Genomic DNA, 13,943 nt, shown 5'->3' on the forward strand with positions numbered 1-13,943 from the left:
TTAAATGTCAAAAGTATATGCATGACATATAAACAATGCACATTACACGAAATAAGGAAAATGTGATAAATCGACAATTCAAATATGTCGATATACAGTACATGTACATGTGAAATAAGTCGCGTTTATAATAAATCGTCAAAGAAATTTTGGGGAAAATCACGCAATAAGTATGTCATTTTATGACGCCATCAATCAGCTGATTCATTATACGGATGGCGAAAAATTATGTCATATGACTAGATTTAAAGGTTGAAGGTCGTATAATTTTGAAGATAAAGTTTTCTCGACTTTATTTCTTATGAAAAATCATTTAGTGGTAAAGTAAAAAGTAGTCCGTGCACGCGACAGGTATATACCACAAGGTTGAATACAGGCAAGTATATTCCACAAGGTGTTATACCGTCAATGTCGCGTTGAAAATGGGATAAAATAAATATCCTGCCAATCTACAGTTATTTCATCTACTGCCATGCAATGATGGTGAATGTTTGCCTAAGAGTTGTCTGTAGCCTTCGGACTGCAGTAATCTCTTGTAAGAGTCATTCTCCATCAAATACTGGATACGCTTTTTAGCCTGTTTGAACATGTCGCGCGTTGGATTTTCAAGACCCGTCACTGCATCTAGTCTGCATCTTCGAATTTAGGTTAACCTAAAACATATAATGACCAATGTGGTACTGTGAACCTTCTTTTAAATGTCCATCGAACACTCTGCAGGTGCAGGGAAATCTGTATCAGTAATATAATAGATACAAATAACATGAAATGGGCTACTGGCGACTGACATTTAAAGCTATTTGCTCATAGATTTTTGTATTTTGAACAAATGGCAAAAAACGATTTTACCAACAAGTATTTGCTATTTTGAATGGTATAAAACAACTATTTAAGCAGTTGCCTGCCGCATGATTGGAAACCAGGACCTCTCAAGCAACAAACTGACTCTACCACAGCATCATTCTGGCTTTTCACATACAGTCACATTTTAAATCTTATGATAGCAGTACACGAATTTTACAAATTATCAATAAAAAGCTTTAGAAATGCTGTACTATTTTCGCAATTTTGATTCAGGAATATCAATAAACACCAGTACTTTACATATTTGTAATAGAAAGCATTTTTATTGCAATTGTTTGAATAAAATGCATGCATTTCCTTTTTTAATCAATTCAAGATTTATTTTGAAAACTGTCAACTTGACAAACTGTGAACAAATCCCTTAAACTATATTTGCATCCTGGTATAGTCAGCCAGCCATTCAGCTGATAATAAAAGAATAATCCATTAATTGTAAAGTGTTTGAGTAAATCTTCAGTTTAAAACAATTTTATATTGATCTGTATTAAATCATATGATGTACGTTTACTGATTTATTGTTTGCCCATGTTCATAACGATTTACACATGCATTTTACTGACATGCAATGTTTTTCATTACATTTAATTATGTTCTTTCTTAAGGTTGTTTGACTACTTTTATTGGTCTCCGCTGATTGTTTTTTTAAACACATTTAAAAGATGAATGATAAGTCTGCAAGAAACAGACATTACTACATATAACGATAAAGCCCAATGTTATATACAGCCAGAAAACCATGTTCTACCCTTACTGTCCACAATGCACAAAGTGAAGGCATGTTGATATGTATCTACAAACACAAAACCTGTTGCAACTGCAGCAGATTCAGGGCACATTAATCATTTCATGTGTTTTATGCGCAATATGAATTTGTTTCTAGTCATGTGAAATAGTGTTCCTGAGGAATTACAGATTCTGTTTAAACACAGCAATCATACACACAGTAAAAACCGAGTAAAGGGTAACATCTGTTTACTCCATTTTACGGAAAATGTGACAGGAGCTTAAGTTATCATTTATCCTACTTGTGAGAACAGCTATTAAAACAATAAACATGTATCCCACTAAACTACTGGTACATGTAAAGTATAATTCAATATATAAAATGTGTCAATCCTAACAAACAAGTAAAAAATATGGGAAATAATATAATCTGCAGTAAATTAATAAGACTCTGGTTAGAATGAAGTTACTCAGTTTTCATTAGGATCAATAAGTGTAACCTAGATGGGTTGAAAACAGTAAGATGAACATATGATGATTTAGTATAGCTATTCATTAAGATAAATCAAGTGGCAAAATTGATTCTAGGTGCATAGAAGTAAATATGAACCAACTTGTGAAGAATGTTACTGTTTCCCAAAAACTCCACAGAGTCCCGGTGCCTTCACAAAAAGTGAACACAAAACAGATTCTTTTGGGTCCCAATATTTGAATGCTTTTATAGAATCCTAATTATGCATTTCTCTGGATAATCTGGCTTAATTCATGTTCATGAAGTCACATGTAATCTCATTTGACCTGTACAGTGTGCACACACTTATAAGGGACTACACTTTTTGTATTAATTGGAGACTTTGTTTAGACAAACAATTCCATAACACTGGACAATTTCGTCATCGATTAGCCTCTGCAGACTGCATAAGCTAATCTGTGACGACACTTTAAAAAAGTTATTTTCAGTAAAAAAAAAGTGCTATATACCATTACTTGAACTTTGTGCACCTATAGTTTCCTTTCATGGTTATTCTCCTTGATATTGAAAATGCCATTACCTGTTTTGGAGCCTTAATGGCAATGAAGTCACTGTATATTTTCTGTGCTCGAGTCACCAATGTGTTTGATCTTATTGTTTTAAAGTCATCGCAAGCAATCCAGAATTCGATGTTTTCTTCGCTGAATTCTGACTTGAAGAAATTTTAGAACATTTCTATACCATCTGAAATAAAAAAGCACTTTTCGTTCTGGTGAATAGTTCATGATTATGCTTTTATACAATGTCCGGAATTCTGCATTTCACAATATTCTGCACTATTTTATTTTTACAACATTTACGCAATTGTCTACAATAAATTGCAGTTAGTTGTACATAAAACCGAAAAAGTTTGACAACAGCATTTGGAATAAAATGTAGTAAGCTGTTAATAAAATGCTTCATACTGTAATCAAGCTTTAAATCTGCCTGTAGCTCACAAATCTCTTACAAATGACGTATCAGATGGCACAATTGTTTGCAAATACATTTGGTTTAATAAACCACATGATATCAATGTGATAAATTTGATATTATACATGTATACTGTTAAATCATAATTATTCCATGCCAATTATTTGATTATTTTTTTGGGATGGATATACCTCTCCACAAATTAAAAACAAACACAGCCAAAAACTAGAGCTTTGTCACAGACGTGACGAATACCCCCACTTGCCGCATTGACACAGATTATTTTGCATGTTGTCCTCACAAAAAACAGCGGACACCATGCTAAATGTTAAACACACACTAAGTGACCCTTGACCTAGTTTTTGACCCGGCATTGCCCATGTTCGAACTTGGCCTAGAGATCATCTGTATAAAACTTCTGACCAAGTTTGGTGAAGATTGGATGAAAACTACTTGAATTAGATAGCGGACAACATGCTGATGTTTAAAAAGCACAAAGTGACCCATTGACCTAGTTTTTGACCCAGCAAGGCCCCATGTTCGAACTTGGCCTAGACATCACCTAGATACATCTTCTGACCAAGTTTGGTGAAGATCGGATGAATACTACTTGAATTAGAGAGCGGACACGGACCGACCAACAGACCGAACGACTGACAGACAGACAAGTTCACTCCTATATACCCCCCTAAACTTCGTTTGTGGGGGTATAATGATGGACATTTTTTTTCCAAATCCAAAAATCCAAAAATACAGCTGTATGAGTAAAAAGAGGAAAAAGATCTCACAATGGCACATATCATTACTTTTAACTGTTGATTTGACCTTTGACATACAAGCAAAGATTATGTGTACAAAGTCACTTTACATTACATTACACTACTCACCCCATGCACAAACACATTTGTCACTGAAATATTTGGGTAGAAATTATTTCCCTTTTCATTGACCAACACCATTAGGTGTTTTGATAGGCATATAAAGAGTGGAGCAGAAATACTAATGCCTCCCTCTTCCTTCTGTCTACAAACTTTTCCAAAGTTTTACAAATTTACAACCCTTACTTGAAATGAAAACTTTGGTTTATAATGGATTTGTGAAGTCAATTAAAAATGTTTAGTTAGCATATACTTGTGCAGTGTGTCACTTTTGGTAAATTGCCCCTTTTCCTTAATAGAACAACGTTTCAGTTAGTAAACATATGAGAAAAAATACACATTAGTTTGTGACAATTCATACGGTTTGTACAGTGTCCGTTGTTAGCTAGATTCATTTCGGTATCATGGTGCAAACACAATTAACAAACATGCTGCATTCATAAAATAATACATAAAAATACAAACATGAGTATTAACCATGTCACGCAACACAGTACCAAGGATAGCACAAAAAAGAGAGCGAACTCTTATTTCCATTGTGGTCCTTGTGGATGGTTGCATGAGATAGAGAGACAGACATATATTTGGGCTTAATAATATATCACAGATTTAAACTGAGCATTAATAATATTTAAATCGGTGGACAATATTGTAGGAATATCACAGTTAAAACTGAGCACATACAACATGAAGTTAATAAATGACTTAAGTAAATAAAATATTTATATCAAATACAAATTTATCACAGATAATAACGACATTAACATCACAAACTGACTAGTGAAATGTAATTAAAAAGCGGAATATATTTTTTTTTAAAGTTACATATGATACCGATTACTTAGTAAAAGAATATTATAAAATCTGACTTAAAAAGTGGTTTTTGCCGGCAACCTTGAACCTATGGGACTCAAATATACTAGTAATAGAAGGAGGTAACCCATTCCATAGTTTACAACCCACAAAAGCAAAGGATTTGATACCGAAACCTTTAACCTTCGGAATAGTGGAAGAACCTTGTGACCATGCGTTTCCTTAACCGGAATGAAATGCTCACCCATATAATCCGGGGCTGTACCAGCAACAATCTTAAATACATGAGTCAGGATAATCTGATCGACTCGTTTGGATACTTGAAGCCAATTTAATAATTTAAATTGCTCATGACCAATGTGTGATCGTGGGTCTAGGTTCAAAACAAACCTTACCAACTTATGCCAAAAATGCCAAAATGTTGTTGAATTTTTGATAATGATTAATAAGCCTGCATAACTAACCGAAAATCCTATATCTGTGCCTTCTTGCTTTGGAGCCAGTATGGCCAACAACCTAATGAAATGCAAACAAAACGAAACAACACCTATTCTTAACACTTTCCTGCTCAGAAGTAAAAATGGCTATATATAATCATCATAAAATCAGATCAGCCTGCGCAGGCTGTTTAAATATGATGCTGTTTGCTACACAACAGTATCTTAGGATTAGAAATTAAGCCTTTAAAACATAAATTTAGTAAGAAAAGTCTTGAACTGAATTGATTTTCTAATTTTCTAACGGACTACAATGTGCGCATCTGAGTTTTAAACGAGTTTGTATGATGCTTTATAGAAAATAGGTTACATAATAGAATTTTAAAGCTTACTTTAATCCATTAGGAGTGACTCAAATGAGTTGCCACACTCGACTGCATCCGCCTGCGTGACTTGATTCGTTCCACGCACTGTCATGATCAAGGCACCTAAAAGTGAGTCGGTGTTTCGACGCTTTAACTTCTGAAGCTTCTTACGGACATTTCTTGCTCTAGAACAGACATTGACAAGAAAAGAAAAAAAATCACAAGAGTTATAAATATTAAATTAACTAACTTTCAATTCAAATATATTTCATTGTTTTTTTCTGTGTTTTGTTTTGTAATCCATAAGGGAAATTGCTACTCTCATAAAATAATTATTGATATATTTCGTTAATATTTAAACATAATTGATATATTTTATTAACATTTTAAATAACACTTGATTTATTTGATTAAAATTGTAATACTAATTTTTATAATTAATAAGCATTTTAATATTTTTTTTATATATTGCATTACAATTTTAAAAATAATTAAAACATTTAATTATTAAAGTTCTTATACAATTTGATTATTTTCCTTAAAAACATGTACAAAGAAACATATTACACATAACTATTGGTCTGTATATAATGCTTAACTTACAAGTTAAGATTTTAAGTCCTAATTTCTATTGAAAATACAAATACACCTCATATTTTTTTCGGCGTAAGCTGCATAAGCCAGCTTTTCACCTTAACCTGACCTTTGTAAGTGTCCAATAAAATTCCAATAAAATTTCCCGCGGCTAGGTACGAATGAATACACTTCATTTATTCCATTGGCTGATTTGAGTATACCACCAGAAGATTGGAAACATATCCGCGTCTTTGTAACACTGTTTTACTGTATGAAACAATTTTATCTCGAATGAAAAGGCTTAATAGATAGAACAGTTTTACACTCAATTCTCGACATCAATAAAGTTTGTGCGTACACCTTTTATTTTCAGAGTATTACCAGCGCAAGAGCGTTTATACTTAAAAGGCTATGTTCTCATATTTAGTACTTACTTCCTTATTCCTGTCAACATGTTAACATGTAAAAGTATAAAGAGCAATGGAAGCGAGGCCTCACTTTAAAGCATTGCATTTCAACCCGCGAGGTATATCGGGTCAATTCGCGGACATTCAGAGTTTATATACAGGTCATCACCGGAGTTGGCGGCCAGTAAAATAATCGTTATATAATAAAGACGCTATCCGTGAACTAGGTGACCTGGAATTTTCTTTAGACCAGAAATATGTTAAATGAAGATATTCAGCAATATAATTATGGTATGTAAATAATAGATTCTTAATGTGTTTTCAACAATACAATGATAAATATTATTGTTGATAAATTTAACAATAATTATTCGTCCATATTGCCTAATGTACTAAAGTGATATTATGAGCATGTAACAGTTTATAGGTGTCTATCGCAACCGTTGATTATTTTTGATGTTTCTACTTCATATACACTTATATTAATTAATGCAGCATCATCATACTAAAACAATATACCAGAAAGAGAAAAATAATGCATTTGAATATCAACCGTACTTTCGTTTGACAACTGATCATGCGTTTACGAGTTGAACCTAAATTTAGTTTTAGTGCAGATTTGTTCATACGACACAAAGACACGAAATTGTTTTACGGATCATTTCAGCTTACAGGACTGGGTGGGTCACGTAAGAATATCGAATATAAAATATATTTTTATAAACATCTGGTAGCAAGGTGAGTTGCAGATAATTAATCAGTAACCACATTTTAACTAACTATTTTGACCTGTTAATTCTTTTCAGCTCAATTCAACAGTGCAAAATGCCCATAATATTACTTTAAGCATTAGCACGATGATAATTGATACTGTTAATAATCGAATCAAATAGCAATGCCCGACAAACCACTAAAACAGGTTTGTTCGAAGAACGCGCCTATAAATACGGATACTTCTCGTGTGGCCGGTTGACTCATATGTTTAAATTTCACTTCCATTCTTCTTTTGGTTTTCTGTTTTGTATCTATAGGTTTATGACCAGCAATATGTTATAATGTAAAATAAGCCGCGAAAACTCCCCGTAACATCCCGTACTGCGTGTGATGCAGCTAAGAACTGCACAGAAAAAGACATTCGCTATCCTTGATCTCATTCATTAAACTATTTACGCCGTATATCTTTTTTAAAGATATTTCTTGTTTGAGTTCCACTTGTACAGATGTAAAAGCATGACACAAGGAAAATAAAATCACATTCAACGAAAACATTCTAATGGCCTATATACCGGTATTATTCTACACATTCCAATGCGATTTATAGCGTCCATAAGGTTGCATGCTACAGAAAACTAAGCCGAATACTTTGACATCAATCTTGCTATTTTTAAGGTATTATGGGTTTCGAGTACAAAAATAATTTTCATTAAGATCATGTGATAGGAAAATGCGTTCACTTGGGTTACAGATGCAATGCGTTTACTGATCATGCTAGTGAACATACACACATTTAGAACGGGTGGAGCAAACAACAACAGTTTAAATATATGTGTATTAGACTGGTGTGGACTATAGTTTATTTGAGGGCAAGGCTTAACATGAAATGATGTCATAAAATAAAGAATATGACATCAGCGTACTTAGTGTGACAGCTGTATCGCAAAATGTTTAAATAAAGCTGTATACATGAATTTCTGTGTAACTGGTATAATTGTTTTATCGCATGACGCATGACGCATGACGCATGACGCACCACAGACAAAAGGCGATCACAAAAGCTCATCATGGCTCAAAAAAGCCTACGTCCTGCCTAAACTATTGAACATTCTCCGCCCATCAAAGATCACCCCACAATCTATTTATCAGCTCTTATACCTTGTCCCCTAAACATAAACTTTACAGTTCCCCTCGCACATATATCATCTCAAGTGGTAGTCCAAGTAAGTTAAAAAAAGAAAAATGACAAAGAGCAAGGAATTAAGGCCTTAATACCATTGATTTATTGAACATCAATTCAAAACACTGTTAGAAAAGTCAACAAACTGAACAATAAGTTACCTACAATTTCATTTCAATATTTGGACCATAATGAGACCAAAAATTAACTGAAATGAAAAAAAACTGCCAACAAGAGTTTTGTTAAATATATGACTTAAGCCCAGCATCGCTTTGTAAATTGTGTAAAAAGGAAAATAACTCAGAAACGTGTGGGTCAATGTGGATAAAAGACCGGGTTTTGCACATTTATACTTTATGGTGACGATACATGTAAAATTTGTATTCAATTGCTTGAGAAATGTTTGAGTAGTTTGCTAAACAGACATCAAACATTTAATGCTCTACTACCATAAAATATGTCTTAGTTATAGGGCTTGCGAGTGGGTTTGATTTAACATGAAACAAGACTTTTGTCCACAGAACACACACACAATATTACAACCCGACTTTTGCAATTTTATAGAAGAAGATTTTTGAGGTTTTCATTTTTTAAATCCATTTTCAGCTCTGGTGATCTACATATGCAAAATATAAAATCAAAGCGCTGAAGGCATTGCAGTTATTCGCTCTTTGAAAGTATTTAAGATTACTTACAGTAACAAGGCATGAAGTTCGACTTTTGAACACCAATTTAATTTACTTTTAAATGTCTACAGTGTTGAGATTATGAAAAAAAGAAGAAAAATGACATTGATTTATAATCTCTCATAATTGTATACAGGATTCACACAAACTCCACTTATGATAACAAAGATGAAAAAGAAATTCAACGTATATCTAAGTTGTCGCTAAGGAAAAGTCTGTGAGTCTAACAAAGAAAAACATAGTTGACATCTCGCCTGGACGATGATCGCTCCGCCCAATAAGCCACGAGGCTTAGTGGTAAGAAAACCTAGACAAGCTAACACCAAAGTTGCTTCTTTGCCTATACATTTCCTATAGATTGCCTATGGATTACGCAATATTAATTTCCAGATGTTTTTTATGGACTTTTTCACCCCATATTACACATACAAATGCAAACAAATTATAAGTTATATTTAACTGATTATTTATAATATAAAGAACATTAGGCTTTAATAAAGCTATGTATAACTGGTATTTCGGTACTTTAAACGGCTACGAAACGCTTTCGCGCTTACCGAAATTTAACCTGTTACTAGGTGTTAGATTGGTATTAGTAATAAATTAACACCTCCACATGTATATGACACGAATAGCGCTTTATAACTAGAATTTTACTTAAGTTTTACACGCTTTCTGACGCCGAGCGGGTACCGAAGTCCCACGTTATTACGTATAAAAGTGATATTTATAATATTTAACAAAGCTTATGGGACATATGTAAAGCATTATGATTGAAAGTTCAGAACAACAAAACAGTGGCATCGATAGTTTTTATTAAAATAGTAACATAAAATAGTTTTACTTGTTTGTGACATGAAAAGAAATTTATAACGTTGATTTTGTTAAGTTACGCAAAAAAACAACAGCAACAATATTCCCTCTTAGTTAACATATACAAAAGATAGTATTCATACGTAATATTGCTTATATGACATGTTCAGTTTCTGAAATAAATTAATTTTCTATAAAGGGAATTTTGATAATTTTGGTAACTTTACACAATGAAGCTTTCACTCGCACTTTTCAAGACCACATTTCCGCGTTGGAAATTGAATAAATGAGATTCCCCTAACTTATTTATCTGGATACTGACTGTTCGAGTTACATAAACCTTATTTACACCATTTCTTTAGATTTCATTTGCTATTTTTTCGAACAAAATAAACAAAACTTGCTGAATAAACGAAAACTAGGCATTCGGCTTGTCAAGAAAATCGCGGACATGTCATTAGCAACCGGCGCGCACAATTTTTCGATCGCTGATTGGTCGATCGATATTTAAATAAGAATCTGATTGACAGTTTACGAGATGTCAATTCTAATAATAAATGTATTGTATGTATTTCTTATGAACTTACAGTCAAGGATACCCCATGAAAGTGCAAGCACCTATTTCCAATGGGGTCCTTTGGGTTTGCTGAAGAGACAGCAAGCAGAAGAGACAGTAATGCGATACAAGGAATCCATTTGCGATACCCTAGCTCTTTGCGAATAAATCCCTTGGTTCTTTTACGTGCTCAGTGTATAGCACCGATACCCGCGAGAATTACCTGGGTTTCATACCAGTACATCTCTAGTTGGGTTGGAAACACTTGAAGCATTTCTGGAATATCCAGTGCCCCGGCCAGGAATTGAACCGGGGACCTCTGGAATGGTAGACCAGTGTGTTACCACTCGACTACGCACCACCCATGAATTGGTGTCAACGGGCATTGCATTAAATTTCGATCAAACCACATTAAAAATATATGATATTTAAGCCTGAAATTAAATGCTTCATTGAATGTATTTCGTTTCCTTTTTTATTCATGTTCACGTACTGACATTAACGCTTAACTCCTCTACTCAATCCCTCAACAATATTTTTATGAACATACCATCAACTGTAATGTTTAATTCGTAAATCAAAGTATGTTTTCTATAGTTTAATTGAGTCTATACTTTCTCATCGTGTGCATTTATTCCGATTTAAATGTTTCATCCTAAAATACTAAATTTACCTAATTGCTCGTCTATATTTAGTTACAGCACCTGGTCTGTTGCAACACGCACGCTTTACATGCATGGAACTTGATAGACGACAGCAACTATTTCAAACTCATACAAAACAAGATTTTAGATGCGTACGAAGGGATTTTAATCAGCAAATATTTACAAATGGCTATTAAAAAAGCGAAATATACATGTACTGAAATTAAATTGCTTCCGCGTAGATTCTTTACAGGTTGTTGTGTTCACAACATACTCGCCATAAGGATTCAGCTACTCACCTTTTGCTTTTAACTTTTCATAAAAAGTAACTATTGTTTACAGTTAAAAGGTGTGATGATGATGATACCTAACATTGTCTTTAATGTACTGTATTAATTACCGTTTTATATCACGAAAAAAGGTAAAACTGTAATTAAGTGTTAAAAATTTTGCGGTAAACGCTTACTTCATTGACCGACGTATATAACAAATAAGAGTCGGCAGTTAAACCCGTCCTCATAAGCATTCTCGGAACCGATTGGACGGCGAAAATTACATTTGGCGACTAGAGAGTAACCTGCGAATATCTTGTGACGCATCTTTTTCAGCACAAATGACTGTTATGTGGCTTATCAAATTTACCTCGGCTGGCTATCGCCAACGAAAATATTTTGATCCAAATAGACCACTGCAGTATTGCAAATGACACCTTAATGTGCACTAAAAGAAATTGTAACGGCGTTTCATGTCTGGTTGCCCTTAAAAGGACAATGTTACTCTGCAAGGGAGTGCTGAAAATTAAAGATCTTCCCGCTCCTGGCGCGCTGCGCTTCTTGTATGGGCTCTCTAAACGCCACAATCTGTAAACCGACCCCAACCCCTGAATGGTTTCCCGAGCACGTTGAGCGTACTGGGTACTGGGTCTTGACGATTAAGTACAGAGTCAAAATGCAAAGTATTGTTAGTCCCCTACTTATGAAACCGGATGGGACTTACGGTTTGCGCTCTGTGCTCTGCTCTGTCAGTCAGTCAGTCAGTCAGTCAGTCACACTTTTCTGGACCCTGCGTTAACTTTAAAAGTTCTTCATATTTTTTCATAAAACTTCAAACATGGACAGATGGCAATATGGATATTATGAACGTCATTTCATTTTGTTCCTTCGTCAAGAATTCTGGTTGCTATGGCAACAAATATACTAGAAATATTGCTGACAATGGTTTCACCGGTACACACAATTTCACACACAATTATATAGAAAATGATCAAACCAAACAGTTTTGTTGTTTTCTGTTGGGTTTTAGCAAAAGTTGATAAATAATTACCGATTGTCACGATTTTTCCCAATGAACTGCTTTTTAATTACAATTATAAAACAATAATTCAATGAAATTCATATGAATATTAAAAGAAACATTATTCTTTTTTTTGCTTCATTTATCTGTTTTTCTTCCGTTCATATTATAAAGAATCGACCGTTGTTTAGGTTTGTAAATAGCCTCATCTCTGCATGTGGATGTGTGAATTTCAAAGTTCATTTAGAAGTCCTGTTGCAGATTTCCTAGTTATATCAGCCCATCCCCATGCCCGTTGTATTGCAATCAATTACAGCAGTCGTTTCATTTTCCCTCATCTATTGTTAGCCTCAGATTTGGAATGAACAGTGCTGCGCAAAAATACCACTTGAAATGACGTAGCACGAAGTGGACTATTTTAATCATTCATAAACTTACTCTTCCGAGACACGTATAGCTAAACATTGTTGTTTGACTTTTTATATAAACGATCCTTTCAAAATTATTTCATTTAACACGATATTCATATTATTAATATATTCATATTATGATTCAATATGTAACTGATTGTAGTTCAAGAACTGAAACAACGCCGCGAATTGTTTGTCGGTGCGTATGAAGGCAGTGATCAGGTTTCGGGTCATGATCAAAACTGGCTTGCAAAACTTGCTCTTTACCTTGTGTAACCCTAATTGTCTAATGGGAAGTATCGTGGTTGAATGTTCCATTTACAAGATGCAATAAGAATTTTAAAGAGCGGCCTGAAAATGGGAACATGGGACTTATGCAATAAGCTGCCAACGTAGCTCCAGTCCATTCCGCGCATCCCTGCAATCTTGTCAGGATATGCATACTGAGGAGGATCCTCAGGATACTCAGGAGATGCCACAAAACCATGCGTGCTTTTTTTAATAGCGAACAGCATAGGCCCTAACCAAACTGAGCAAGTGCGTATTCTGGACTTGAGCTTCCCTGGCTGCATATTTGAATGTGTGGAAAGAAAACTGCGACTTAATCAAATATCAAATTTTTCGATTATGAAGAAATAAACTCGAAACAAGCAACATAAGGAAACATTTGATGTGATCACACTTAGTAACATTTGTATCTGCGAAACACTATAATGTGGTTTGCTATACAGTACGTCCACTTCAAGAAAATCAGTTCATGCGGTGGATATGCGACTTTTAATTGAAACAAAGAACAAAACCATTATTAAACCTTTGTTTTTAATTTAATATCTTAGACAAGTAAATTTTCTACCAATATTTCAATGTCAGGATATAATCAGAATATCTTTTTAAAAAAGATATTTATTCGTTAATACTTAATTATGTGAACAAGTCCATTTAACTGAATACATGTACATGTATCAAGTTTTACCCCATTTTCAGAAAATGGTTTAACCTCTGTTAAATGAAAATGTGAACCTACATACAAGTAACTTGACTATGGACTCTGCACTACCTGTGTATTTAACGTGTATTGTGGGCTTAAACAGCCGACAGACTTCAATCTTTATCAGTTTGAAATTTAGAACATTGGTTATT

The 13,943-nt window shown here is 34.0% G+C and overlaps 1 protein-coding gene across 1 annotated transcript; it reads right to left on the reverse strand.

Annotated features, from left to right (window-relative positions):
• Positions 1-460: 460 nt before the first annotated feature.
• On the reverse strand, positions 461-3,990 carry LOC127838170 (regulator of G-protein signaling 5-like). The gene is made up of 3 exons (XM_052365749.1): positions 3,919-3,990; positions 2,575-2,771; positions 461-635 (listed from the first exon to the last, which is right to left on the reverse strand). The coding sequence occupies exons 1-3, from the start codon at positions 3,988-3,990 to the stop codon at positions 461-463; spliced, it is 444 nt and encodes a 147-aa protein (XP_052221709.1).
• Positions 3,991-13,943: the final 9,953 nt, after the last annotated feature.

This window comes from Dreissena polymorpha, chromosome 7 (genome assembly GCF_020536995.1).
Source record: "Dreissena polymorpha isolate Duluth1 chromosome 7, UMN_Dpol_1.0, whole genome shotgun sequence".
NCBI lineage: Eukaryota > Metazoa > Mollusca > Bivalvia > Myida > Dreissenidae > Dreissena > Dreissena polymorpha.